This window comes from Gymnoscopelus braueri (genome assembly GCF_963280865.1).
Source record: "Gymnoscopelus braueri genome assembly, chromosome: 20".
Lineage (NCBI taxonomy): Eukaryota > Metazoa > Chordata > Actinopteri > Myctophiformes > Myctophidae > Gymnoscopelus > Gymnoscopelus braueri.
Genome location: NC_137622.1, coordinates 23,340,825 through 23,367,839, shown reverse-complemented (window position 1 = coordinate 23,367,839; position 27,015 = coordinate 23,340,825). Strand labels below are relative to the sequence as shown.

At 42.2% G+C, this 27,015-nt stretch overlaps 1 protein-coding gene across 1 annotated transcript in view; it reads right to left on the bottom strand.

The window, feature by feature from the left end:
• trpc7b (transient receptor potential cation channel, subfamily C, member 7b) overlaps nt 1–27,015 on the bottom strand; it is a gene marked incomplete at both ends in the record, with an annotated part of 92,264 nt that overhangs the window by 48,817 nt on the left and 16,432 nt on the right. Inside the window, 3 exons of the mRNA XM_080415530.1 lie at nt 4,901–5,117; nt 11,323–11,487; nt 21,912–22,094. Coding sequence (XP_080271656.1) covers nt 4,901–5,117; nt 11,323–11,487; nt 21,912–22,094 — 565 coding nt within the window. The remainder of the gene's footprint in view (nt 1–4,900; nt 5,118–11,322; nt 11,488–21,911; nt 22,095–27,015) is intronic.

Sequence of the window (27,015 nt, the reverse complement as noted above, 5' to 3'; positions counted from 1 at the left end):
AGTAATTGACTTTACACATTACTCTGCAGCCCATAAAGTGCATTCTAGATTAGACCAGTTTTTTATAAACACAGATGAAAGTCATAGAGTTACTGAATGCGAGATTGGAGGGGCGGATGTATCAGACCATAATCCAGTGTCTTTGAAATTGAGATTGAATAACAGGAAACGTCAAACTATCTGGAGACTTAATATGGGAATGTTGAACAGTGAGCAAAGGAGGGAGAAGATCAAAGCTGAGTTAATAAGATATATAGAAGAAAATGATAATGAGGAGGTGGACCCGACAGTAGTCCTGGATGCCATGAAAGCGGTCCTGAGGGGAAAATTGATAGTGGAATCAGTATTAGTAAAAAAGGCTAAGTTAGAAATCTACAGGAAAAACAATGACAAATTGAGGGGGCTAGAACAGGAATATCAGAAAACAAAAAAGGAGGCGGTATACAATCTAATGCAAGAACTGAAAACAAAAATAAAAGAGACACAACTTGACGAAGTTGAAAAAAATAACAGGTTCCTCAGACAAAACTATTATGAAGCTGGATCAAGGGCCACCAAATTATTGGCAAAGCGAATACGCAAACAACAGGTATTGAGTAACATATGCCAAATTAGAGATCCTCAGACAGAAGAACTGACATGTGTACCGGAACAAATAGAGAGAATATTCAAAAACTATTATGAGGATTTATACTCACAACCTAAAGAAGCAGAAGAGGGAGAAATGAGAGCATATTTGGAACAATTAGATCTGCCTTCAATTGGGAAAATACAAAATGATAAATTAACAGCAAGCATTACAATGGAGGAGGTATTGGAGGCAATCAGCTCATTTAAGAATAACAAATCACCAGGGAGTGACGGTTTTCCTGCGGAATTCTACAAAATGTATAGGGAAGAGCTGGCACCACTACTATTAGCTTCTTTTAACTGGACATTGAAAAAACACAAAATCCCAACCTCATGGTCAGAGGCAATAATTACAGTTTTGCTAAAAGAAGGGAGAGATAAGGTGCAATGTGGTAGCTATAGACCAATATCCATTTTAAATGTAGATTATAAAATGTATACAAAAATTCTGTCCAAAAGATTGGCAGATCTCATGACAGACCTGATCGACGAAGATCAGACTGGGTTCATCAGAGGGCGCCAGACCCATGATAGTATTAGAAGAACTATACACATTGTAGATAAGGTACAGAGGACGAATACAAGTGCACTATTAGTAAGTATTGACGCGGACAAGGCCTATGATCGGGTCTCTTGGGAGTTCTTATATGCAGTGCTGACAAGATTTGGATTTAGCAAAGAGGCGGTACAAAGTATAAGATCATTATATCAACAACCCTCAGCGAGAATTAAAATTAATGGAAGTTTGTCCGAAAAGTTCTATCTACAGCGCTCGGCGCGCCAAGGGTGCTGCCTTTCGCCTTCCTTGTTCGATTTTTTCATAGAACCCCTAGCACAAGCGGTGAGACAAAATGTGGGTATACATGGAGTTGTGGTTCACGGCATAGAACATCGGATCGGGCTTTTTGCCGATGATATAATAACATTCCTCGGAAAACCTAATGATTCACTCCCTGTGTTAGGTAATATATTAGAAACATTTGGGCATCTATCTGGCTACAAGGTCAACATATCCAAAACACAGATTTTGGCATTGAACTATACCCCAAATGCATACATAAAGGAATCTTTTGATTTCAATTGGAATCAAAAAAGTATTAAATATCTGGGTGTTAACATTACTAAAAGTATGTCCACACTGTATAAGGCCAACTACACCGGAATAGATCAGAAAATCCAAAAAGATATTGAAAGATGGACTACATTGCCACTGGACCTTAACTCTAGAATTGAGACTGTGAAAATCAATGTATTGGCTAGGCTTTTATATATGTTCCAGGCTCTGCCAGTAGAGGTCCCCCAAAGCCAATTTACAAAATGGGATAGACTGTTGTCCAGATTTGTTTGGGGAGGTAAAAAGCCTAGAGTTAAATTTCTGACTCTCAAACTACCAAAAGATAGGGGGGGGATGAGTCTCCCCAACTTACAAATGTACTATGAAGCTGCTCAGCTGAGGTATGCGGTATGTTGGTGTAACCCTAGCTATGAGTCCAAATGGAAAGAAATGGAGAAGGAAGTTGAGAATAAACCAATTCAGAGTTTCTTAGGAGACATTGAATATTTTAAAAAAAAGAAGCATCTCATCGACCCAATTACATTATTTACATTGGAGATTTGGTTTAAAATAGTTAAAAAATACAAACTAAAAGAAGAAATAAAAATATTAAAATGGATAGCTTCAGACAGTGCCTTCAAACCGGCGGAATATGATAAAGGGTTTAAACAGTGGCAGAATAAAGGCATGACAGCATGGTGTACTTTGGTGACAAAGGGGCAGTTGGAGAGCTTTAAGGAACTAAGTGATAAATATGATCTAAATAAACAAGAATTCTATAGGTACCTACAACTAAGAGACTATTATACAAAGGAAATTCAGGAGACACCCTCTGGAGAAGTGAATGGTGTGGTCCAAATGATGATAAACGCATACACAGGAAAAGAGGTTCGGGTTATATCCGGATTATACCAAAAATTTATAAATAGTAAACATACAACTGATTATATAAAAGAAAAATGGGAAACGGAACTGGAGATAGAAATTACAGAAAAAGAATGGGTGAATATGTGGATGACACATCAAACCTCCACCAATTCACGGGTCTGGAGGGAGTTCTCCTGGAAAAATTTGATCAGGTTCTTTATAACTCCAAAAATTAAGAGTAAAGTTAAGTAAACAAGTTCAATGCTGGAGGGAATGTGGAGAGGTGAATGTGGACCACTCGCATGTTTTCTGGAAATGTCATAAAATTGAGTCTTTTTGGAAAATGATACATAAACAACTCCGGAAGATATTGGGATACGAGGTACCTATGGAAAGTAAAGTTTTATATTTATGTGACTTAGAATCAGGAAAGGTGCGGATGAAGGACAGGTATTTAGTCAGGATTTTATTGGCAGCAGGGAAGAAAAACATTACAAGGAAATGGGGACAGGTGGACATACCCTCACAAGGGCAATGGGAAGAACTTGTGGAGGAAATCTATGTAATGGAAAATATGACACATCGCCTGAGACTACAGGAAACACAGATGGTAAAGAAATGGACAAAGTGGATACTCTACAAGAACTCTATTTGAATGAAGTAGCATAACAAAAGGACATATATAGTCAGTTGTTGGTTTCGAAACGTTTGTCTTTTTAGGTTTAGTTTTTTGTCTTGTCTTTATGTCTTGTTCTCTTTTTTGGTTTTTTTGTATTTCTTTTTGTGTTGTATAATTTATGTTTGTGTGTACAAAAATTAATAAAAATTTCAAGTGATAAAAAAAAAAAGAGTCAGTGGACTCAACCATTCTTTATTCTTTATTAGGATCCCCATTAGCTTCCACAAAGTGGCCGCAAGTCTTACTCGGGTCCACACAAAATTAATCCAATAAAAACAGACAATAGTTAAAATTGTGCCATATAACTAAAACAAAAAGGCAAAACAAACTAAATATAGTTATCAGCAAAATAAGTGAAGTCGCTCTGCATATAAAACAGAGACAACAATAACCAAATACAAATACAGAGTGTTCACAAAATACACAGAAAAATAAAATAATAATCTATATAGGACAATTTATGTTTAAGAAACTTTTTTAAAGAAAATCTACTGCTGGTGTGTCTAACATTTATGGGGAGCATATTCCAAGCCAAAGAAGCTCTATGAAGAACAGTTCTCGACTCATCATACTATTTGTTTGGTCTCGGCACCACCAGATGACCTGAGCTGGCTTACCGAGTGCTATGTGCATAAAAAAATCTGAATATAATACTTGTCCACGAACTAAGTGTGGTGTTATTGTTCCAAATTACATTATGCATGAACAACATAAGACAATATTTTAATTTATCCTCTAGGGTTCGAGCGCCAGGTTTAAAGGAGAGATCCGGACATTTTAAGTGTTATCTTTGATGTGTCGTTAATCACTCACCATCATTAAAAGGGATGTTGAGTTATTCCAGAGAGTCCCCTGTCGTCCAGTCTGACGACCCCCTCCGTTGGCATAATGGGAGCCCGTGTAAGAGTGAAAATCGTCTATTATAACCGATGCAAAGTTAGTTTTTTCTCTACTACTGCTCATCGTGGAGTCTCATGATACTCAAACATGCACTGAATGTCACGAACGAGCTACCGTTCGTGCAGAACGAGATGACGCTGGTTGCTTATTTCTTCCACAGACGCCAGGTTCTGTGAGAGAAACAAGCAACCAGCGTCATCTCGTTCGTCATTAGCGACACATTAAAGATAACACTTAAAATGTCCGGATCTCTCCTTTAAATGAGGTTGCACATACAGTAACTCCAGAAAGACGTACAGTAGGCCTACTGTAGGTTACCAAAGTTGGGAGACCTCACTCTCCATGAAAATATTCCAGCGCAGGGCTCCCCAAAATCCTCTCGCATGTATGCCTTCATATGTCTTAATACAGAGCCAGTAAAGCACTGTTTAAATGGCTGAATGATTAAGCATCTAACTTGTAACATTGTAAATATGTTATATTGTTTTTAATTGCTCGATTTTAATTGCTTGTGCACTTGGAAATATCCTACCAATTTCATATGACACATCGTAGATGTATTATTTATTAGTTTTATAGCTATAGATTTGAGCGTGCCGTACGCTCAAGTGAAAGTCACAATAGATTGATAGATCTGTGACCTGCCATACGGGTTCTTTTCCCCCTCGAGTGTATATATTTTAGTCAAATGTTTTGGTTTATTTAGAGGGCAGAGAGAGGCGTAAGCACATGGACCACCAAAATGGGGGACGCACCATCTGGTCACTCACCGAGTATCCACTTCATGATGAGCATCTCGGTCCAGGAAAACTGGGTGGTCCTGACCCTGTACACCTGTCGGGGGTGGTCCGTGACGGTCTCGTTGGGCAGGATCTTAACACCCTCAAAGCGATCTGAGGCATTGATGACCAACAGGCCCAGGAAGATGGTGAAGGACACAGCGTGAGCCACAAACTTCATGAAAGGGCTTCGAAGGATCTGACCAAGCTTGGGGGAGGGAGTGGGACAGAAAGTATTCATAGTGTTATTACATTATGTTACATCACAGTTGTGATTCAACAATAGCCATAGCCGTTGATCAAACATTGTAGCAGTGCAATGTCAATGTAATCAGAGGACAGCCGTCCGAGTTTATGGAAATGATATAAATAATAATAGCCTTAGGGGGTGATTACACCGACACATATGTTGGTGAGATTGCTATGAACACACATGCAGCTTTGATGCTACACATACAGTACCTCCCTGTCCATGTACCACATAATTGCATAATGCACAAGTACAGGTACACTACACACATGCATACACATTTCCACATCAAAACACACATTTCAGACCTCTCTCTAAACCTGCTGTGTACAATATTAACAATCCACAGGAATCCACGCTCCTCCCCATGAACAGCAGCACACTAAATTTAACCCATTCAATCCGGGAAATTAGGGAACGCATCTGTGTCATTTTAGATTTCTTTAGGCTATTAAAAAATAGCCCAAGCTCATAGTGCAGCACCGAGTGCTGCACTATGAGCTTGTAGATCTGCTATTTTTGAAAAATCGTGAAAATGTTTGCAATTTTGGCCGATTCAACAAATGTCGTCTAAATCCTAACAGTAAAAAAAAAAAAAAAGTATGTTGCTATATCAATGGTTCTCAAACGTTCTCATGTAAAGGACCCCCAAAATGATATGTATTTGGCCGCAGACCCCCATCTCAAAATATTTTGTTCCAGGGACCCCCAGAAGCACAGATTTGAGTTAAAGATGTTAAAAAATATATTCAAAGATTTTCACGAATTTTCACGATTTCCCGGATTGAATGGGTTAATAACTGTCCCCCATGTCTCACACATGCTACCACAAAACTAATGGAGGTTTCAGATGGATTCCAGACAAGCAGCAGCCTGTGCCTCTGCATAACTGACATAGTACCTGATCAATTCTGTCTTTCAGATAACAGCTAATGAGACGGTCATAATTGATCCTGTACTCTTTGAAGCCTGTGAACAGAATGTCTCAGTGGGTTCTGTTCCCGTCCCCACGGTGATGCTGGTGGCCACCGCCAGGCACACGCAAGCAGGAGGAGTAAATAGGAGAGGTGTGAAATAGGAATCTCACCAGAGCCCAGAATGGGGGTCGTCTGTTCCATTATTCCCTTCTATCCGTGTGTAAGTGTATAAGGGGGCAGGCAGCCATGCATACAGTATATGAACACACAAGCATATTGGAATGCATGCGCACAGTGTGTGTGTGACACACACACACACACACACACACACACACACACACACACACACACACACACACACACACACACACACACACACACACACACACACACACACACACACACACACACACACACACAGAGTCCCATGCTCAACCGCACATACGTACTGCACAACAAGATACACAATTCAGAATCACACAACACACACACACAGCTTGTAGACTGTGAATCACAATAGCGCAGAGTACAGAGTGTGTGTGTGTGTGTGTGTGTGTACACCCCCTTTATTGTGCCAGAGCCCCATTACTCTATGCCCCAGCCCAGCTCTGCTGAACAAGGCTACTCATCAATACAGTTTATTTAATCAGTCATCCATCGACGTCTTCCAATGTTCTTTATTCACCAGTATAGATCAACAGCCTGACCTGCAGCAGCCACACCCCCCCACCCCCCACCACCTAAACCCTGTATACTTCGGGGTCCCCCAGTCCTATTTTCATGGAATTGTCTCCTATTATGACATGAACAGAATAGAGGCGCTAGGTTCATGTGGTTAACCTCATAAATATTTCTTTTTACTCTTTACCTGCTCACATGGAATATTTACTGTGGACGTCACACAGCGTTCACAGTGACTCACATTTGAAGAAGGGAAAAGAGAAGGAAGAGGAAAGCTCCCAGGAGAGGGGGAGGAGCAGGAGAAGACTTGAGGAGAGAAAATATGGGAAGGTAGGTGAAAAATCAACCAGTGGGGAACATGAATAATTTATGACTTGATCATAAAGCCATGTCTCTATTTCTCTCCGTTTTGCACGCTCTCCTCTCTCAGGTCATATTAATCCATCAAGCCATATGCAAGCTTAAAGCCATTTAAATACACGCAAAGGGGGGGGGAAATAGAACTCAAGTTCATTTTGTCTCTCTCTTGATGTCTGTTTCATCTTTTAGTCCGGGCCCTTAAGTCCATTTTTATGTTACAATAGTTCACTTTGTGATACAAGCGCCAAATTTGGCATGAACAATGCCTAGGACCAACTTTTGCAGAAAAGCCCGTTAGCCACGCAAAAAAACCCAATATGGCTGCCATTTTTCAAAATGGCTGCTGGCGAAAGACATTTTATGTGTATTTTGACCTGGATTGTGATTGGATTTAGATTATTTTGGTATCAACATATGAGTTTTGACTCCCCCCGCCCCCTCCCCCCGTTAGCTACGCGAAAAAAAAACAATATGGCTGCCATTTTCCTAAATGGCTTCAGGCAAAAGGCATTTTATGTGTATTTTGACCTGGATTGTGATTGGATTTAGATTATTTTGGTATCAACATATGAGTTTTTACCCCCCCCCCCATGTCTGGATCACAAATTGTTCTAATATAATCTAATCTTGCACCGGCTTTTGTCAGTTGTTCACAAATCTGGGCAATTGGTAGGTTGTCATCCACGCTACTTGCCAAATGTCATCTTCTGCTCGCCATCCCCAGCTGGCAGGGCTCTCTGTATGCATTTGACATACAGTTACCTGGCTTCAGACAGGGGCAACTTGATAAGTGGCATGCTTCACATGATGTGCAAGAGATGCCCTTGTAGGTGGAATGGCATCATAGGACTTCTGCTTCCATGCAAACAGGTAAAATCTTGCATCATCAACCCCATCACCAGCACTGTTACTGGTGGGTATTGACTGAGCTTCTGGAAGACACTTCAGGCCACACTTGCCGGGTTTGCCATGCTGTCTTTTTGCCTTTTCCCACTAAAGGCTGACACAACATCACATCCAGTGAAAGTGTGAAAGAAAAGGATGCTAATGGATTTTTCAGGGCCTAGGGGGGGAGTCGTAACTATATTCTGATGCCAAAATAATCAAAATTGGATTATCCGATCACAATCCAGTCAAAAACCACATAGCATGTCTTTCGCCGGCAGCCATTTTGGAAAATGGCAGCCATATTGTTTTTTTTTGGGTGGATAACGGGGGGATGGGGTGGGGGGGAGTCAAAAATATATTCTGATGCCAAAATAATCAAACTTGGATTATCCAATCACAATCCAGGTCAAAAACCACATAGCATGTCTTTCGCCGGCAGCCATTTTGGAAAATGGCAGCCATATAGTTTTTTTTTGGGTGGCTAACAGGCTTTTGTGAAAAAGTAGGTCCAGAAGAAACTTTGTGGAAAATTTGGCGCTTGTATCACAAAGTGAACTATCATGTCACTAGCAGCCCCTACTATTTGTTTTGTCTGCTAACAAAGGGATCTTTGAGGCATTCTCACTAGTACTGTACCTGTCAATTTGCGTGTCGTGTATAATTGCATTTGTCAACATATTTCCCCTCAAAAATAAGTGTATTGTAATTGTTCAACACCTGTCAAAGCTACGCATCTCGTTTTCTCTCAAAGCATATTCCAGAGCCAATTACATACAGCATGTTTCCCAGTCTCCCACTCCATGAATTACTCATTATTTCTAGTACCAGGGAAAGTGGACAAACAGAAATATCAATATGATGCTCTTTCGACTGATGTAAATCCTAATACGGGTGGGGATTGTAACATCAGCATGACAGTTTTGTGATTGCACGGCATTATGTACTGTATCTCTGCTCATCTCTTATTAAACGCAACAAAAGAAGCGTGAATAGGCACCAGGCATACAGTAGCAGGCCACGGTGCACAATCAGACCTTGACGCCATACAAGCTCTGTGTGTAACCTACCTTAACTCATTCACTGCCAGAGTAAATAAATAAATAAAGCCCAGACTGCCAGCGATTTTCTTAACCTTTTCAAGTAGTCACAGCATATTTATCTCCAGTATGATCGATCCCCTGATGGTTGCTAATCACGGAGGGTTTCACTGTGCTTCCGCGAAAAGAAAAAAAATGTCATCGCGACATTATAGCATTGCTCGCCCAGATTTTACTGTGTACCCTATACTACTCACAGAATTGCATTCCCTGTATTCTTTCTTTCTTTCTTTCTTTACCCTCTTTGATTTCACTCTCTCCCTCAGTGCTTGTTGACATCCAACTTCAACTTCAATCACCCCGTCAAGTTCTTATCTCTCGCAATATCCCCTCTGTTTTTCTCCACTCTCTCTCTACACATGCACGTGCGAGCGCGTGCGAGCGCGTGCTCGCCCGCCCGCCCGCCCACGCGCACACACACGCGAAAGAAAGTTGTGGTTAGAAATTCCACAAAATAATTGTAATAAAAGTTTCATACATCTCACATGCATTATTTTTCCTTATTCAGCATGGAATGTGTTTCAATCAGCGTTCTGCCACACAACCACATCCCCAGTGCCGTCAAGATGCGCGTGCGCACGCACACACACACACACACACACACACACACACACACACACACACACACACACACACACACACACACACACACACACACACACACACACACACACACACACACACACACACACACACAGGTGTTAGGGTGACACAGAGAGATTAGTGTTTCTTAGTGTCTGATGATTGAATTGTAATCCCCTCCGTGGAAACAGCCGCCCAGCATTTCTAGGTGTGTGTTCACTATCTCACTCTCTGTCTCTCATGCGCGTGCACTCAGACACACTTGACATGCCATCTTTCTCTTAAAATCACTAGCTCATCACAGACAATAAACAACTTAGAGACACTCACTAAGCCCCTCAGACACCCAAGAAGCCCATCAGAAAACATACTGCATAAACACAAATACATGTACACACACACACACACATATACAGATATATGCGAGCGCCCACAAATCCAGAGCTGGGATTAAAACAGGATAGGTACAGTAAATCTCCTTTTCCACCTGGGAAATCCAGCCAGTCCTCAACATTGAGTTATGTGGGGTGTGTGTGTGTGTGTGTGTGTGTGTGTGTGTGTGTGTGTGTGTGTGTGTGTGTGTGTGTGTGTGTGTGTGTGTGTGTGTGTGTGTGTGTGTGTGTGTGTGTGTGTGTTTGTTTGTGTTTAAAACCACTATCTTAGAGTGTCAATCTCAACACATTCTCACAACCAACATGGCATAAACAGACACTTGATCAGGAAGTATGTGGTGTCACTTCTTGATGGACTAGGTTCCCCTTTAGTGTAATTTTCAACATGCAGGGTAGTCCCATAGATAGACTGTGCTGCCACATGATGCGGAATGCGGACCTTATTGAGAACAAAGCAATGTTGCCATTAAACACATTGAAAGGAAGTAAAAAATGTAGAACATTTGGCAGGCTCGATTGGCTAATGCCTCACTCAGGCACACCTCACAAGGCTGAAGGCTCAAGCCTGTTTCTACCGACACAGCGCAGAGTTGTATACCGATAGGGTGGGAAAAGATTAGGATCCGTCATCATCAGCAACGTGTGTGCAAATGGGTGTCCTCTGCGTCAGCATGGGATGCAAAGCATCAAAATCGAGTTAGGAGTGAGAATGCATTGTCAATCTACATAATTACAATTTGCTTGATGAAAGATTGTGCAAGCATGAAAATAATACACAGGTTTAATTATAATGCGTTTGCCTGTGGATGATTGCACAATGCCTGAAATATGGATAATCCTATTCAAATGTCACTTTTCTTTACATTAACTCCAAACCTTCAGCGTATGTCTGATGAAGATCAGTTTTCACAAGTTATCCAATTAACCACCAAAATGTTCTATCTGCTTGAGCGCATGTCCTCATCTTCTGGCATCACCAGAATGGCAGCTCAATGCTGAAAGCGATGTCAATATGTGAGGAGATGGGGAAAATAAAAGCTTGACGCACACTGAAAACATCTAAATAGAAATGCCAGTGAGTGCATCTATGTGTTGATATGTATGTGTGTGTCTGTGTGTCTGTGTGTCTGTGTGTGTGTGTGTGTGTGTGTGTGTGTGTGTGTGTGTGTGTGTGTGTGTGTGTGTGTGTGTGTGTGTGTGTGTGTGTGGTGTATATGTTTGCACTGTACATCTGTCCACTACATACCTTACTGCAGGGCACGATCCAGTAGGCTATAGCAAGGAAGGGCAGACCCACGGCGACCCCAATCACCGTCCAGGACTTCACCGCAATGGACTGCTGCCTCAGACCGGACAGGTTCTCATACCAGATTGTCAGCAGCTGCTGCTGGCAGTTAGGATGGGCGACAAACTAAAAAGAGAGAGGGATAAAGAGGTGGGGGTTGGATGGAAGGAAGGCATAAAGGGGGCGAGGTGCAGTGTGCATGGGTGGTAGAGGAGGAGAGAGGACAAGGGGAGGAAGGAGAAGAGGAAAAGGCAGATGGAGTGAAACATAGCATTCCAGACCAAACCATCACCAAACCCAGCTTCAGACTTGTTGGAACAAAGAATATTCAGACAAGGATTTTACGGTGTATGTACTGTAAAGTCTCTAGACAGGTGTAGTCAATGAGGTGTAATGACTAATTGATGAATCAGTGCCGCCATGTGGCAAATTCTACCGAGCATATCAGGATCACATACAAACATAATTATACAGAAGTACAGTATATATACACTGAACTCACAATATCCAGAGAAAATAGGACAAATACTAGACAGTTTTGTAGACAGGTCAATCAGTCTTTATGGTAGACATTACCAATAACAAAATAAACTGACAGTTCAAGTTCTTCATTCAACCCATTACAGTCTGTTTAAATGGTAAATACATGTTTTACTCTATACAATTTACTTTCTATGTCAATGCTGATTGCTGACCTGTCTGATAAATTTTTTTCTGCCTCAGTAAAATATATTTTCAAATGTATTTTTGTGTTTCTTGTTATTCTTTATGTTTGTGTGTACCTCTCATGGAATGAGAGAGAACACACAGTATGCTGCCCGCCTGCTTGGACTGGGTCTACTGGCGTAACGAGGTGCATGCTCACCTGCTGCTATTTGTTGTGGATTTGTAGATCGGCTATATTTTCGGCTATATTTTCTATTCGTCATGTTAGTACAGTGTCTGAAAAACACAAGTGTACGCGTGTGTGTGTGTGTGTGTGTGTGGGGGGGGGGGGGGGTCTCAGCTTTGTCAGATGTAAGAAGGGGGCTCCGGTGGAAAAAGGTTGGGAACCACTGCTGTAGGCAGTAGTTTGTTGTGCCTGTCAGCATACTGTAGCAGCTTATTCCCTAAAATTGTACCTATGAACTGGGCTTTACACTAAGAAACGCTTCCATGGAACCAGTGACAGATGTCTGTATTATTTCCTCTCAAGATAGTTTTACATCATCTGCTCTTGGCAGTTGGTTTGAGGTGCTGTAGATTTGTTGTCTGCACTTCCCGCATATCAGTTTGCTCTTGGGAGAAATTACGCTTCCGAGGCTTTTCTGCAATGACACTGTGAAAATGATCTGAATACCTTTGCGCTGAGCACAAAAGACTGCTCTTAAAGCTAATGGAAAGTGATTAAAAGTGAGTAATTTGACTGAATCCACTACATACGACGGAAGTCCCGCCCCTATAGGGTCGATTCAGACGGGGAGCGGCAGGCGCGCCTATGTAATTCATTTTCAATGCAAGGCGGGCAATTATTACGGACGCGGGGAGAAGTTGAGGCGAAGTTGAGGGCCGGTGAGGCGAGCGGGTGCGGTCCTGTGAAATTCTCGCGCTCGTTTGTGCACAATCACACAGGCGGCAAGAGCTGGATTGTGGTGAGGTTTTTTTCCCCGCTACGCGCAGGAGGACAAAACAAGAATGATAGCGGCGCGATCTCCGCTGATCCGAGCGATAACGCCCGCGTCCACTGCTTCCTGTCTGTAACGACCCTTAGACACTCTATGAATTAGGGATATGAGCAGGGACTCTTGGGTAATGAAGTCAAAGACGTTGGCTGCCATGTTATGTGTGTCCAAAGTGGCCGTTGATACGCAAAACTACATGGCTTTAACTAACACAAAGACAATATTTTAAAGATTACACATTAAACCATAGACCTACAGTATATGATTTCACATATTTTGAATTAAAGTGCATACCGGTATGTATTTCCAACGTGTATCTAGTCGCAAATCCATGTTTACTTTTTGTTTTTTTGTCTAGTAAAAGCAGTTTTTGAACCTGACAGTGCGACTCTTCAGACTCCTGTATTTCCTGCCAGAGGGCAGAACGGATAACAAGCTGTGGCAGGGGTGAGCGGGGTCACACTGCTGGAGGCTTTTGACAGACAGCGCTTTTGGGCCAGGTCCTCAATAGGTAATAATAATAGTCCTTTCTGCTGCTCTCACCATTCTCTTCACAACCTTTCGGTCAGAGGCATTACCGTTCTCATACCAGAGAAAGATGCTGCTGGTTAACACACTCTCTATGGTGCCTCAATAGCAAGTGGTGAGGGTTGAGGGACTGAGGTGAGCTCTCTTCAGTCGCTGCAGGAAGTGCAGACTCTGGTTAGCCTTTTTGAACAGAGAGGGGATTAAGGTGTTGAATGCCAAGATAAAGTCGACAAACAGCATACGTACAGATGCACTCTTTCCCTCCAGATGTTTAAGGCTCAGATGGAGTTCATTAGATATACTGTACCATCCTCAGTGGAGCGTTTGGGTGTTAAAGTAAAGGGTTTAAAGATAGTGCCGTGATTCCCCCCCCTAAAACATGATCATCAAGTATTATGATTATACTAGGAGGAAGATTTAAAAACAAAAAAGTGTACAGAAAGTGTTAAAATTATGTTTTTAAGTGAACATGCCTCCAGTTCATTAAGTATACCTGGTTCTCACCTTAGCACCTCCCACCTGAACTAGTCCCTCCGCCTCCTCCTACAAGACCACCTGGCCCCTTGATTGGCTCTCGCAGGCATGAAGCCGGTAAATCCCTTGCTTTCAGCAAGACCCGTACCTCAGCAGTTATCCATGGTTTCTAATTTGCCCTGACTGTGATGTTTTTCTTAATAGCAACATCATCCATGCATTTGTAGATACAGCATCAGCATACTCCTCGTCTACAATCCGGTCTTTGGTGGCAGCCTCACTAAAAACAGACCAGTCAGTGCAGTCAAAACAGTCCTGTAATGCTGCCATGGCTCCCTCTGTCCAGACAATCGCCCATTTGGAGGGGGCTGTGTTCTGGTGAGCAGAGGTCTGTATGCACATAATTTAACATCTCAACAATTATGGTCAGATGAGCCAAGGTGGGGGCGGGGTACTGCTTTGAATGCTCCTTTGATAAGCATGATCCAGTATTAACTCCCCTTTTTCACATGTGCACAAAGAAAATCAACCCTCATGATGCGTAGTTTGGAGACAGTTAATGGAGCTATAGAGAATGTTTTGGGCTGCCTTTGTGTCTGCAGGAGGTATGTAAACAGCACCTGCATTGAGATGGTTCAGGGGCCGGATCTGGCACACTATGGACAGTGTGCCTTGGATTCCTTTCCTACACAGAAATTATTATCTTTACACCAGTGAGGAGCAAGCTTCTCATCCATAACACTTTACCAAAGTGCACCTGCCATGCCAGATCCAAGCAGCCATTCCACATCTGGTGTTCTAGTAAATAAGAAGGTAACACTTATCACAGTGTGGTACAGAACAGCAATAACAATGGCACAGTGCAGACAGGGATTTCACTGTTGGGTAATGTTCACACTGTCCTAACATGAAGAGAGCGCTTTTTCAGGAACCATTTTTAGGAAGTATTTCCAGACAAGCCTCGAGGGAAGCCTCACCTATACGCTATCAGCTGATAAAAAGTGGTCCACGTCATATATGTTAAACTATTCTCAACTTTTGAAAGTGCTCTACTCTGCACGAAAAAAAACGCACTGACTAGTTCCTTTGGGTCATTTCACATTTTTAAGTAAAAAGGTGTTGCCTATTTTTGGAGGTGGACAGTGTGAACACTAACCTGACTCCGCCAGATGGGGGCGGTATTGACTTCACAGGTTCTACAATACAGCATTCATCTGGGATCGCTCAGAGAGTAGGGCTACTCAGCACAGCGGCGTGTGTGAACCAATCAGCGGCTGCTAGGGCGGGATCTTGGCGAGACCGGATGTGACGCCATCGAGAAGCGCTTATTGCGTTGTAGTTCATCATGGTTGAATAGTATACAAAAGAACTACTGCTGGTGCAGCTACTATACGTCATGTAGACACGTCAATATGATTGGTTGATAGACGGTGATAGACAGACGGTCCCATCCAATCGCACCCTTCATCGATTGTGCCACCGAGGTCCCAGATGGAAGTAGCCTGTGAAACAAATGTGACGCAAGCTTCTTCCATCTGGCGGAGTCAGGTTATGTGAACACACCATTAGAACAGAATAGCAACTGGGGTATTCACATAACAGTCCCTTTTTATGGAAAAAGGGCTAATTTATTTATTTATAATTAATAATAATAATAATAATAAATTGTATTTGTAATGCACTTTTCATTCACAAGGAATCTCAGAGTGCCACATGGTAAAACATCATCAATCATATAAAGTTAAAAAGCAGGATTTAAAAACAGATGTGACTAAACAACAATTCAACACGAAAATGCCCTCTGAAACAAAAACGAGAGTCCAGGGTCTGTGGTGCTCTCAGGTCAATAAGAAGGCTGTTCCACAGGCGCGGCGCTGCCGAGCAGAAGGCCCGGTCACCCATAGTACGTAGATTTGTACCAGGGACATCGAGGAGGAATCTGCTCGTAGATCTGAGGGTGCGGGTGGAATTTTGTGGGGGCCTAATTAATTTCTGTAGGTAGGGAGGGGCATGTCCATTTATGCAGTTGTGGGTGATCAGCAGGACCTTGTAGTCGATCCTAGCTGAAACGGGGAGCCAGTGCAGTGAAAATAGGACCGGTGTTATGTGATCATGCTTACGCACTCTCAATAATTCTTCGATGTATAACACAGTTATACTGAGATGAATGTCTTGAATCATGTGTAACATCCATTTCCATATAATAGCTGATGATTTTTTTATTCATACATTATCCACATTGATTATTCAACCCACTTTTAAATTCATGGCACCAAGCATAATTTAGAGAGCAAAACATGGTAGCGAGCTAGAATGCAGAGTATTTTTTAAAACATTCAATGGAACACATCTCAGCTACATAATATCAGAATGTAATGTATAGAACCATCAAGTCAATGTGGCATGCATGTTTCCTTCATTAAATAAGCTTTATGGTGGCATTGCAGCGTCTCGCAAATGAGTAAGCCATGCGGGACGCATTGATAAATGGAGCCCAGTGGCTGTGAGCGTGCACATGGAGGTGAGGAACAAGCAATAAGTACATGGATTTTTTTCCTCACAGCTGCAGGGAAGGGGAAAATGAGAGCAGAGCAATCAATGTTCAATAGGGTCTCCGAAAATGGAAGAATCAAATTGTGTTTGTGTGCTTCTATGTATGTGTTTGTATGTGTGCATGTGTGTGCGTGTGCGTGTGCGTGTGCGTGTGCGTGTGTGTGTGTGTGTGTGTGCGTGTGTGTGTGTGTGCGCTTGTTGGTCTATTTTTCTTATAATCTATGATCTTATCACAGTGGAACATGTCTTTTCCATCTCTCTCTCTCTGTCTTTCTCTGTACTTCTTTCTGCCTCTGTCTGTCCATCCTTCCTTCTGTATGCTTCCACCCCCTCACAGAGGCCAGTGACAATCAGTGCAGGTCATCAACTGACATTCAGGGACCATTTATCTTGGTAACTGTACGGCACAATCCTGAGTATTCATTTACCCTTATGGATCAAATCAAAACTCAGGTTTATGCTGTGTGGTGACTGGTGACCACAATCGAACCAACCTGTTCTCTCACATCCTTTGGTTCTACACCTTTCAAACACCAGCCTGATCTCCAAGAATTTAGTATACATTGCACGGATCCAGTGCACGTCATTCCGTGCATAGTAGCCTAGAAACACCGAAAATCCGTCCCACGGTGGGCGTAACCAGTTGCAACCCGGAAAAACCCGGAAGCAGAGCAGTCCCCACAACAAAATGTACAATTCTGTGCCTATCGGTACGTAACTCAAACAGCGCTGAGTAGGTTCAAGGGGATGTGAATTGAAACTGCGCGCCTCCGAAATGGTTTAGTCACAATGGGGGGCGGCTATGTACGGATTTTCGGGTTTTCCAGTTGTCTATGCACGGAATGACCACTCCGTGCAATGTATACTAAATTCTTGGAGATCGGGTTGCAAACACAAACACAGCAAACACAAACACTTGCAGTAATTGCGAACGCAGCAGAAGGAGGCCTCCGCGCAAGTGGAGCTTACTATGAAACCGTGCTCGGCTTGTGTGTCTCTCTGCGCAGTATTGTGTGCACTGCCTGCACTGCCTGTGTGCAGCCAAGTAAATGTCCAATATAGACGTACCATACATCAAATGAAAGGTCTTTGAAAACTGAACACACCTGTCAAGGTTGCGTTTAAGCCCGCCATTCCCCCGGAAGCCACGCCCCGGAGAAGACTCCTAAAAACTCCCCATTGAAACCCCATGTTAAATGAAAAGTGCCCGAATCGCTCCGAAACTTTTTCTACCCCCCCTAAGTGGGGGTCTACGAACAAATACTTCGGGCTCGGATTTTGGCTCCGCCCCCCGGAAGTGGGTGAAACAGGCACTTCAAACACTTTGTTGAATTGTTCAAAAACATTCAAAGTTTATTTTTTGTGAATTTGTATTTTTCTAAGATGCTCCTTTTAACGCAGATTTTTTTTGTATTTAATAATTATTGGTTACTTTCTTTTAAATATCTTTTTTTCATAAATTTTTTATATATTTTTTGCGTTCGCTTTCCGCGTTCACGCGTCTTACTGAGTGTAAGACGCGTGTGTGTGTGTGTGTGTGTGTGTGTGTGTGTGTGTGTGTGTGTGTGTGTGTGTGTGTGTGTGTGCGTACATGACCACTCAAAACTATGCACAACCTGGTTTCCATAGCAACCTAAATCCACTGCCTAATTGCCACTCCCATGGTAATTAGCTGTATCGTCGTTGGTCATGCTCAGCCAGCTTTAGATACAGCTTCACTGTCAAACAGCTCTATTGACTGTGTACTAGCCAGCATACAGGCACTAGGGTTTCAGGAAACAATCACAACTAGAAGGTCAGATTTGAAAGCATGTTAACTGTGTGCGACGTGTGTGTGTGTGTGTGTGTGTGTGTGTGTGTGTGTGTGTGTGTGTGTGTGTGTGTGTGTGTGTGTGTGTATCTGCGTGCGTGTGCGTGTGTGTGGTCTATTTTTCTTATAATCTATGATGATCTGTATGTGTGTGTGTGTGTGTGTGTGTGTGTGTGTGTGTGTGTGTGTGTGTGTGCGTCAGGGATTCCGTTAGCCGGTATTTACCGGCCATTGACCGGTAAAATGTTTAATTGGCCGGTAAATATAAACACCACCGGCCACGGTGGCCGGTTGGGAAAATGCTGTTATTAGACTATTTTATCATTTAAGCCTATTATTCATATAATTATTTGGATAAAGTAGTTGGCTACAACCATTAAAATCATAATCATTTAAAGTTTTTATCATGATCTGACTGTGTGGTTTAATTCTGACAGCCTGCTCTGCGCTGCAGTTATAGAATAGCCTATTCGTTGTACGATGGTGTCGCACGTTGAAAATATCAGAGCTACAAGCTCACAGCACGCCGCAACGCGCCGCGTTGTGAGCTTGTCTGCTATTTTTGATACGACACAACACACAGCTGTCTTTCAGCGCTGAGTAGACACTAGACAGAGTGGTTCGCTCGGGTGTTGATAAACAGAACCGGGATTTTCCGAGGTGATAGAATCTGGACCAAACCGGACCCAATTGTCGATAAAGGGACCCGAACACGTGTGGGTCGTGGATATTATGCAAGCACAGTGACTGTCTGTCTGCAATGGATAAAGTGGTGAAAGTTGGTGAAAGCAACATTAGAGGCAAGTAATCAACCTCGCGCAAGGCCACATATATCACAAGTAAGACGCGCGAACGCGGGAAGCGAACGCAAACAAATTTAAATAAATATGATTATTTTTTTTATTTTTTAAGTAACCAATAAAGAAATAAAAATCACACCCTGTGTGAAGTGGGCGGTGTCTTGCTAGCTAATCACAATACTGAATGGAGTCAACCAATCATGTACAAAAGATAAATACATTTATTGAAACACTCTTTATGATGGACGAAACCATAACTTGAAAAAAACAAATTTTTGGTTTTTTTCAAGTTATGGTTGCTTATATAGGGCTATGCACATGTGTCATGTGACACTGGCCAATCACAGTCCTGAATAGACTGTGATTGGCCAATCACAGCGCAGGATAATTCTACTAATTTCCTGGGCCCAGATCACAGTGCAGGAAAATGTACATTTTTCCAAATCTCACTTATAGGGGCGGTTTCACCGCCCAAAAAAAAATACAAAAAAATTCTGCGTTAAAATGAGCATCTTAGAAAAATAGAAATTCACAAAAAAAAAACTTTTAATGTTTTTGAACAATTCAACAAAGTGTTTGAAGTGCCTGTTTCACCCACTTCCGGGGGGCGGAGGCAAAATCCGAGCCCGAAGTATTTGTTCGTAGACCCCCACTTAGGGGGGGTAGAAAAAGTTTCGGAGCGATTCGGGCACTTTTCATTTAACATGGGGTTTCAATGGGGAGTTTTTAGGAGCCTTCTCCGGGACGTGGCTTCCGGGGGAAGGGGCGGGCTTAAACGCAACCTTGACAGGTGTGTTCAGTTTTCAAAGACCTTTCATTTGATGTATGTTACGTCTAAATTGGACATTTACTTATCTCAGAGGAGCTGCCAGCAGGCAGTGCACACAGAGACACAGACAGAGACACAGTGCACACAGAGACACAAAGAGAGACACAACCCGAGCACGGTTTCATAGTAAGCTCCACTTGCGCGGAGCCTCCTTCCGCTGCGTTCGCAATGACACATATAATTCACGTTAACAAAACAAAACCTACTTTTGCATATCAAGGTTGAATGAGAATCGACGTAAAGCCCAAAATATATATTAATTTGTTTATACTGTGCGACGGTGTTGCGCAGGGAAACCACAGCCCGCAGGGTTATTAGCACTCGCCCCAAAACACCCTCGACCCCATTGTTCAGGCGGACCAGTGGTTCTTGTATTCTTGTATTTGTTTTACTGAGGATAAGGGTAGAAATAGGTTTAGGATTAGGTATAGTTTTACTGAGGTTAAGATTAGGATAGGAATAAGGTTAGGTTTAGGCATAGTTTACTGATATGTTTGTTTAGGAATACCCTACCAGGCGAATACCGCCAGATTTCCCCCGGGGCGACTGTGTTTTGGGGCGAGCCGTCGCAAGCGGACGTTTTGGTAATCGTCACGCAGCAGTTCACTCATGCCCACTTTATTCATTTCATTTTTGGCAAGCGACATCTCTGCATGATATAGTAGATCATATAATTTAGTTATCTATAAAAACAGGAACAGATTGCAGCTGTGATAAAGTGGAAAGAAGCGCAGCTCTAACGTAACGAGGTGTAATGAGCCCGATCAGTTGGGTGCATGACAGTATGCAGTGCAAACACGCATGTGACGTTAATTATAATATGTCCGGTAAATGTATTCTTTGGCCGGTAAAATATAATCCTGCCGGCCATGGTGGCCGGCCCAAAAAATGCCTAGCGGAAACCCTGGTGTGAGTGTGTGTGTACGTACACTATGTGTTGGGAGAAAGAGGAATGTGTGGAATGGGAATAGCTCTCTGACACAGAGGCCAGTCAGCTATTTACAAAGGGACTGCAGGGCCACTCACTGAAAGCTAGAGCTAAAACATAGAGTGAGTTAAATCCTTTCAAATCCTCTGTGATGTTGAACCGACACACAAATACTTATTTGTTCATTCAGATGCTGTTATCCACTTCTGTATTTGTTTAAAAACTTCTCTACAGAGCTAATCAATTCAGCATTTCTCATCCACTGTAAAACAATCCAAGACTATAGTTTGTTCACACTTTTGCATAATGAAGGATTCCTTGCTTCCACAAACAAACACACTAACAACTTTAAATTTAAATCATCAATTTAAAACAAATCCCTGTTAAGGCCCATTCTATGTCAAATATGTATCCGTACTCTGCATCAATTTCATCCGTCTTTCTGCACATTGGCTGAAAGCTTAGGGATGAAAAATATATGGCTCCGTAAGGTTCAATACTACAGGAAACTATGGAGGCACAAGTGATTTATAGAAGGATCATAAAGGATACATGAACCGTGACAGTAATTCCCATTAAGATATCATTGTACATTTTCACACTACATTAATTAAGTGTGTTCAGTGTCAAGATTTGTACAATGTTTTTAAAAAGAAATCTAAAAATGACACCCGGTCCCGGACCCCTTTCCCGGTCTTAACCCTTTAAGACCTGAGAAGATTCTAGAAATGTCTTCTAAATCCTAACAGTTTTTTGAAAAAAATCTAAAAAAAATATTTTCGAGATTTTTCAAAAATAGCAGATATACAAGCTCGTAGCGCGGCACTCGGTGCCGCGCTATGAGCTTGTATATCTGCTATTTTTGAATAGCCTAAAGAAATCTAAAGTGACACAGATGCGTTCCAGGTATCAATGGGTTAATGGATTAAAGACAGACACATCTGGGTCCGTTTCTTTCCTTACTTACCTTCTTGACTTCATACTTGATGGCCAGTTTGACACGGCTTAAGCACGGGCGGTTGTAAGCGCTGGGGGGGCACTGGTCCACATCACCGTTCAGTATGGCCTCCACCTCCTCTGTGTTCCGACACAGGTCCAACACGCCCACCACAAAGTCCTTACACTGCATGGACAGCTTGCGGTAGTCATTCTGGAAGATGGGGGGACAAAAAGGGTGGATTCATAGGAGTGTGGGGGGTCAGGATGGAAGGCAAAGAAGGTGGAGGGAGGAGAGAGGGCAGGGCCATGGCGGAGTTGGGAGGTAAAGAGGGGAGAGGTGGAATGTGGTAGGGGCAAAGAGAGGGGTGAGAGATAATGGTGAGAAGGAGAGGAAAGATAATTTAGGAGGGAAGGGAGAAAGGTAAACACTGGATCAATACAAATAGAACATTGCCAAAGCCTGGCAAGAGAATGAACATGAAATATAACAACAGAGAGAGATAGAGCCATAGAAACAGCAAGGAAGGCACATTCACTAATCTGTAAGCAGAAGAGGACAACTGTATTGGAAGAAGGAAATTGGATGGGCCAAATAAAGACAGACTCAAGAATGATAATGAGTGAAAAAGGGACTGTGTGAGTGAAGATGACAGAGCGATAATGATAAAAAACAGAGAAGAGAGTAGAAGAGGAGAGGAGAGGAGAGGAATTCACTGGGACTCTACATTTTGCTGACCCAAGGCACATTCTTCCAAGTTTCAGATGAATAATTATTCATTTAGATTAAGATGTGGCCTGAAAGGATGCTGAACACTTTTGAACACTTTCTTTGGCCATCATCCAATCAAAACATTTGAATTGAGCACAAACCTGCCCTATACTGTACCTGTAGGCGGTTCCATTTTTCTCATCACATCAGTTTGTGGAAGGAATGAGGGTGTTTGATGACTTTCATGACCCTATACTACAGTATATATAACTGCAGTATAAAGAAACTGAACAGATTTCTCCAATTTGTGATTGCCTGAATAAAACCATACAAAGGCCTTGTGGGACTTTTCAAGAAAGAATTAATAAAAAGAGAACATTAATTGAATATGTTTTTTTTATGAATACCTTGTAAAAACAATTCATATAGATTTCCCCATTTTTGAGAAGAGCTGGTTGTTCTACTGCATATGTCTGCTGTTATCTGGATTATCTGCATTCTAACAGGGAAAATTCAACAATTCAGATAAATGTCATGGACATTTCTGCTGTTACGCTTGGATTGGTTCATTTGAACACTTTTGACAGGTGGGATCCATTTGATTTATTCCTGGTTTTAATGTAAGAAAAAACGTACAAGAAACCCAGTACGAGAACAGTGTGATCTCATTCTCGTATACTGTATTTACTCGATCACTCTCTATCCTCAAGGATGTGCCTGTAGCAAATGAACAACCACAAGCTGACAGTGTAATTATTTGTTAGGATAATTATCTGTAGAAAGGAGTTTCATTTACATACATCAATTTAACCCAGACTGAAATTGGATTCCATTATGATTTGCGGAAGATTAACATAGTAATAGTAGATTTATAACAAGGACATGCATATCAACAAATTAGAAGGAACTGATTATTGTCTTCGCCTGGCAGATTTTTGCAAAACACATTTTTGTCTATTACTCTACAGATTTTGTCCAATCATCATGCAAATCGGTACACATTATCTCTATACTCATGTAGGCCTGTCCCCGACTAAGGATTTGTTTAGTTGAATCTAATTGGCGACTAATTGCCAATAGTCGACTGGCAGTCGACAAATGCAAAAAAATATATATATATATATATTTCAAAGGGCCAAGTCTACACAGTTTGTTTTGTGTCTCCAGCAGAGTTTCTAGTGTCTCTATCTCTCTCTGGAAGAGGTTGCACATGAACTCTGCAGCCGCACTGAGGCGCTCCAACACACACAATACCAATACAAAGACGAGGAATAAGAAGAATAAAGTGGAAGTTACGTGTGGTTGCAGTTGTAGACTTGGCCAAAAAACAATTAAAAACATTTTTGGCCCAAAAGTCGACTAGATTCGACTAAGAGACACGCAGTCGACTCGGACCCCCCGCGACTAGTCTCGCGTTACCAGACTGTTGCCTCCCACAATTTACAAATGTTTCCGGCATACAGTCTGGGACTCGGAAGCTCTGATCATGTGTAAGGGGAAAGCGGATGCCCCTCCCCTACCCACTTCCGTTTTAGCATTGTGCAGTGGCGCAAAGGAGTCCGACTGGAATCAACGAATCTCATAACATCGTTTATGTCTACTAGTGTCTTCTTTCACAGTTTTTTCGGCGTTAATTCCATGATACTTTTCTCAGTTTTCTGTGATAAACAATCCTCGCACAAATAACATGAATCTACCGCTCCTATGACTCTATGCTTCCGCCTCGGTTCTGTTTCCACTGGGACTACAGGTCCGCGGGCACCGCGTCGTGATTGGTCGAATGTCTTTCCGGTCTGAACAACTTCCGTTAAACAGCTTTCGGGAAGTGGAGTTCCAGACTCTATATAGCATTCAGAGATTGTGGAATAGTTGTCTGGTGACGCGAGACTACCCCGCGACTAACCAGTCGACTATTCGACTTAGTCGAGGTCAGGCCTATACTCATGTGATTAAGACGGTTCTGGACAATTTTTCATATTTATCCTAATTGGCTAAGATCGGTTTCTAAAGTTTACAGGAGGAGCCCGTTTGCACGCACATTCCCACTACGCCAAGGATGAAATGCCACCCTACATTTTCAAATCGGCCTCATGGTGGCGCTATAACAGGCGGTTTCACGGTTTTACCTATAACTTGACCGATCGCAGTTAAACTTTGCATGCACACTCCCTAGAAGCCAAGGAAACATCTCTGCCCTGTATTTTACACATCAGCCTTTTATAGGCCGATTTTTGCAAAAAAGAAAAAAATGATGTTACTCCTACAGATTTTGTCCAACATTACGCAAATTGGTACATATTATCTCTATTGGCAAGCGTGAATGAGAAAATCTCAGGACGAGTTTCTATTTTGGGGAAGAATCTATAAAACAAAAGATTTTAATGTACACACTGTTTTAACATACACTGGTATGTTAAAACAGTGTGTTACTACTACATTTTCAGCTCAGGCACTTCTCTCTCTCTCTCTCCCCCCATGCCATCATCATTCTGTAAATACATATCACTGCCACGGACGTAATTAACGTAATTATTTTTTTAAATAAAAAAACAGGCTCCGCAGCATGTGAATGATCCAAAAACCAACGAAGAAGTGTACACCCAGAGATCACGTGACCAGAAGAAAACAATTATAGTCTGCTTCCATAGTAAAGGATTTACAAAAGTCATAGCACTGGAATGGAGGATCGTGGCGGGCCAATTTTTTTATTTCTTTTTACACAATTTAAATAGTCTCCTCTCAGCAGATTTCACATTCACCTAGCTCTCTTTCAAATTCCACTTCTAATCCTTTTCCATTTCCACCTCTTACCAACCCCACCCTTCCTCTCCCCAATGCGCCTTCCCACTCCCTCTTCCTCTGCTCTACCACATTCTGCTCCTTCATATGGTTTAAAAAAGGAGAAGGCAAGCCGTCAGATTGCCTTTCGGTCGGGCTGAGAGCCCGCAGGGACACTATAGTCCATTATCCATTCATAGCTATGCTGTGTTCAAACATACCATTACGGCACCTTGAAAACTTCCGCTTTTGAGGAAACTTTTGCCCAGCCTCTTGTTCTACATAATTCTCCCCTAGCATATCTCCAGTCCTTTGTGCCTCTTTTTTCCCTTTCATTCTTTGACATTTTTCCTTCTGCTAGCTGCTTTTTCAATTAATGTATTTTCCATTGTCTTTTGCAACAGCAGTCTTTGCAATTCCTCTATTATGTTATACTGTAGTTTTTACAATCAGGCAGGCCACTAACTCTCCCTTCAGGCAATTCAATGCATACCAAACTGATGAATGCCAAGGCGCTAATTGTAAAAAAAGAAAAACTAGTCCATGGAATGGAAAATCGGAAAACAGTTGATTTTTTTTTTGCCAGCAAGTTGATCAAATGACATCACATTTCACCGTTAGAATCATGGATTATTTGGCATTGACCAATGGGAAGGTGCATCTTTGCATCCATAATGGGGGATGTGGAATAAAACATAGCCATTTGTTGCTTGTCTAGGAGGCGGAAGAGCATGAGCCATCAATTATAATAACATGACTCTTTTGTGTGTGCGGGTAAACAGCAGCTGGGGGGCTATAAGGGGAAATACGAGACGATTTTCTCAACCGATGACATATATGTCACAATAACACAGGAGTGTGTTAAGTGTAAAGTCACAAGTCCCCATAGAGGGCAAGCATACAGCATGGCATGTGCCTGAGGGGTGGGGGGAGACAGGCAGGTATAATAAAATGGAATATGGAGTGAGAGTGAAAATGGGGAAGGTATAAAGGAGGGGACCAGGTGGCATATTGTATGTATGAAGGGTGTGTACACATAAAAATTACGCTGAGCAAAAATCCATGCAAAGATTGGTAAAAACTCAGATTTTCCAGTGGTGTGTTTTGGCTAAAGAGTTGCGAGGAGGGATTATTCAGGACAATTAGAATAGTCTGTGTCTGAGTCCAATACATTTCCATTGCAATATTCTGCTCAGGATCAGGTAAGAATTTGCTACTTTAATGTCTTTGCCAGGCCGACAGACAAAGATTATGTATTCACCCCTGTGAGTCTATCTCTGAGTCTGTCTATGAGTCTGTCTGTGATCTCTGATCGGTGTGAAACTTTACACGCATCCTCCACCTCATATTTCCATTGGTTACAATTGGCTTCCAAAGTTTGCAAGAGGGCCTGTTTAGCAGAAATGCCACAAATCATGAACATCCAATCTTGAAGGGCCCCTAAACAATGCAGAGCCAAAAGCTATTAGGGGGCACCACAAATGCTATAAATGTCACTGTTTGTTGCAGTACATTAAGTACAAGGTCTTGTGAGTCATGTGACAATGACTGAAAAACAGGGTTTTGAAATTCCATACTGTTTTGCTGTAATTGCTTTCAAAGATTTGTGGCCGGGACTGACACAGCCCTGGGTAGCCATCCCGGC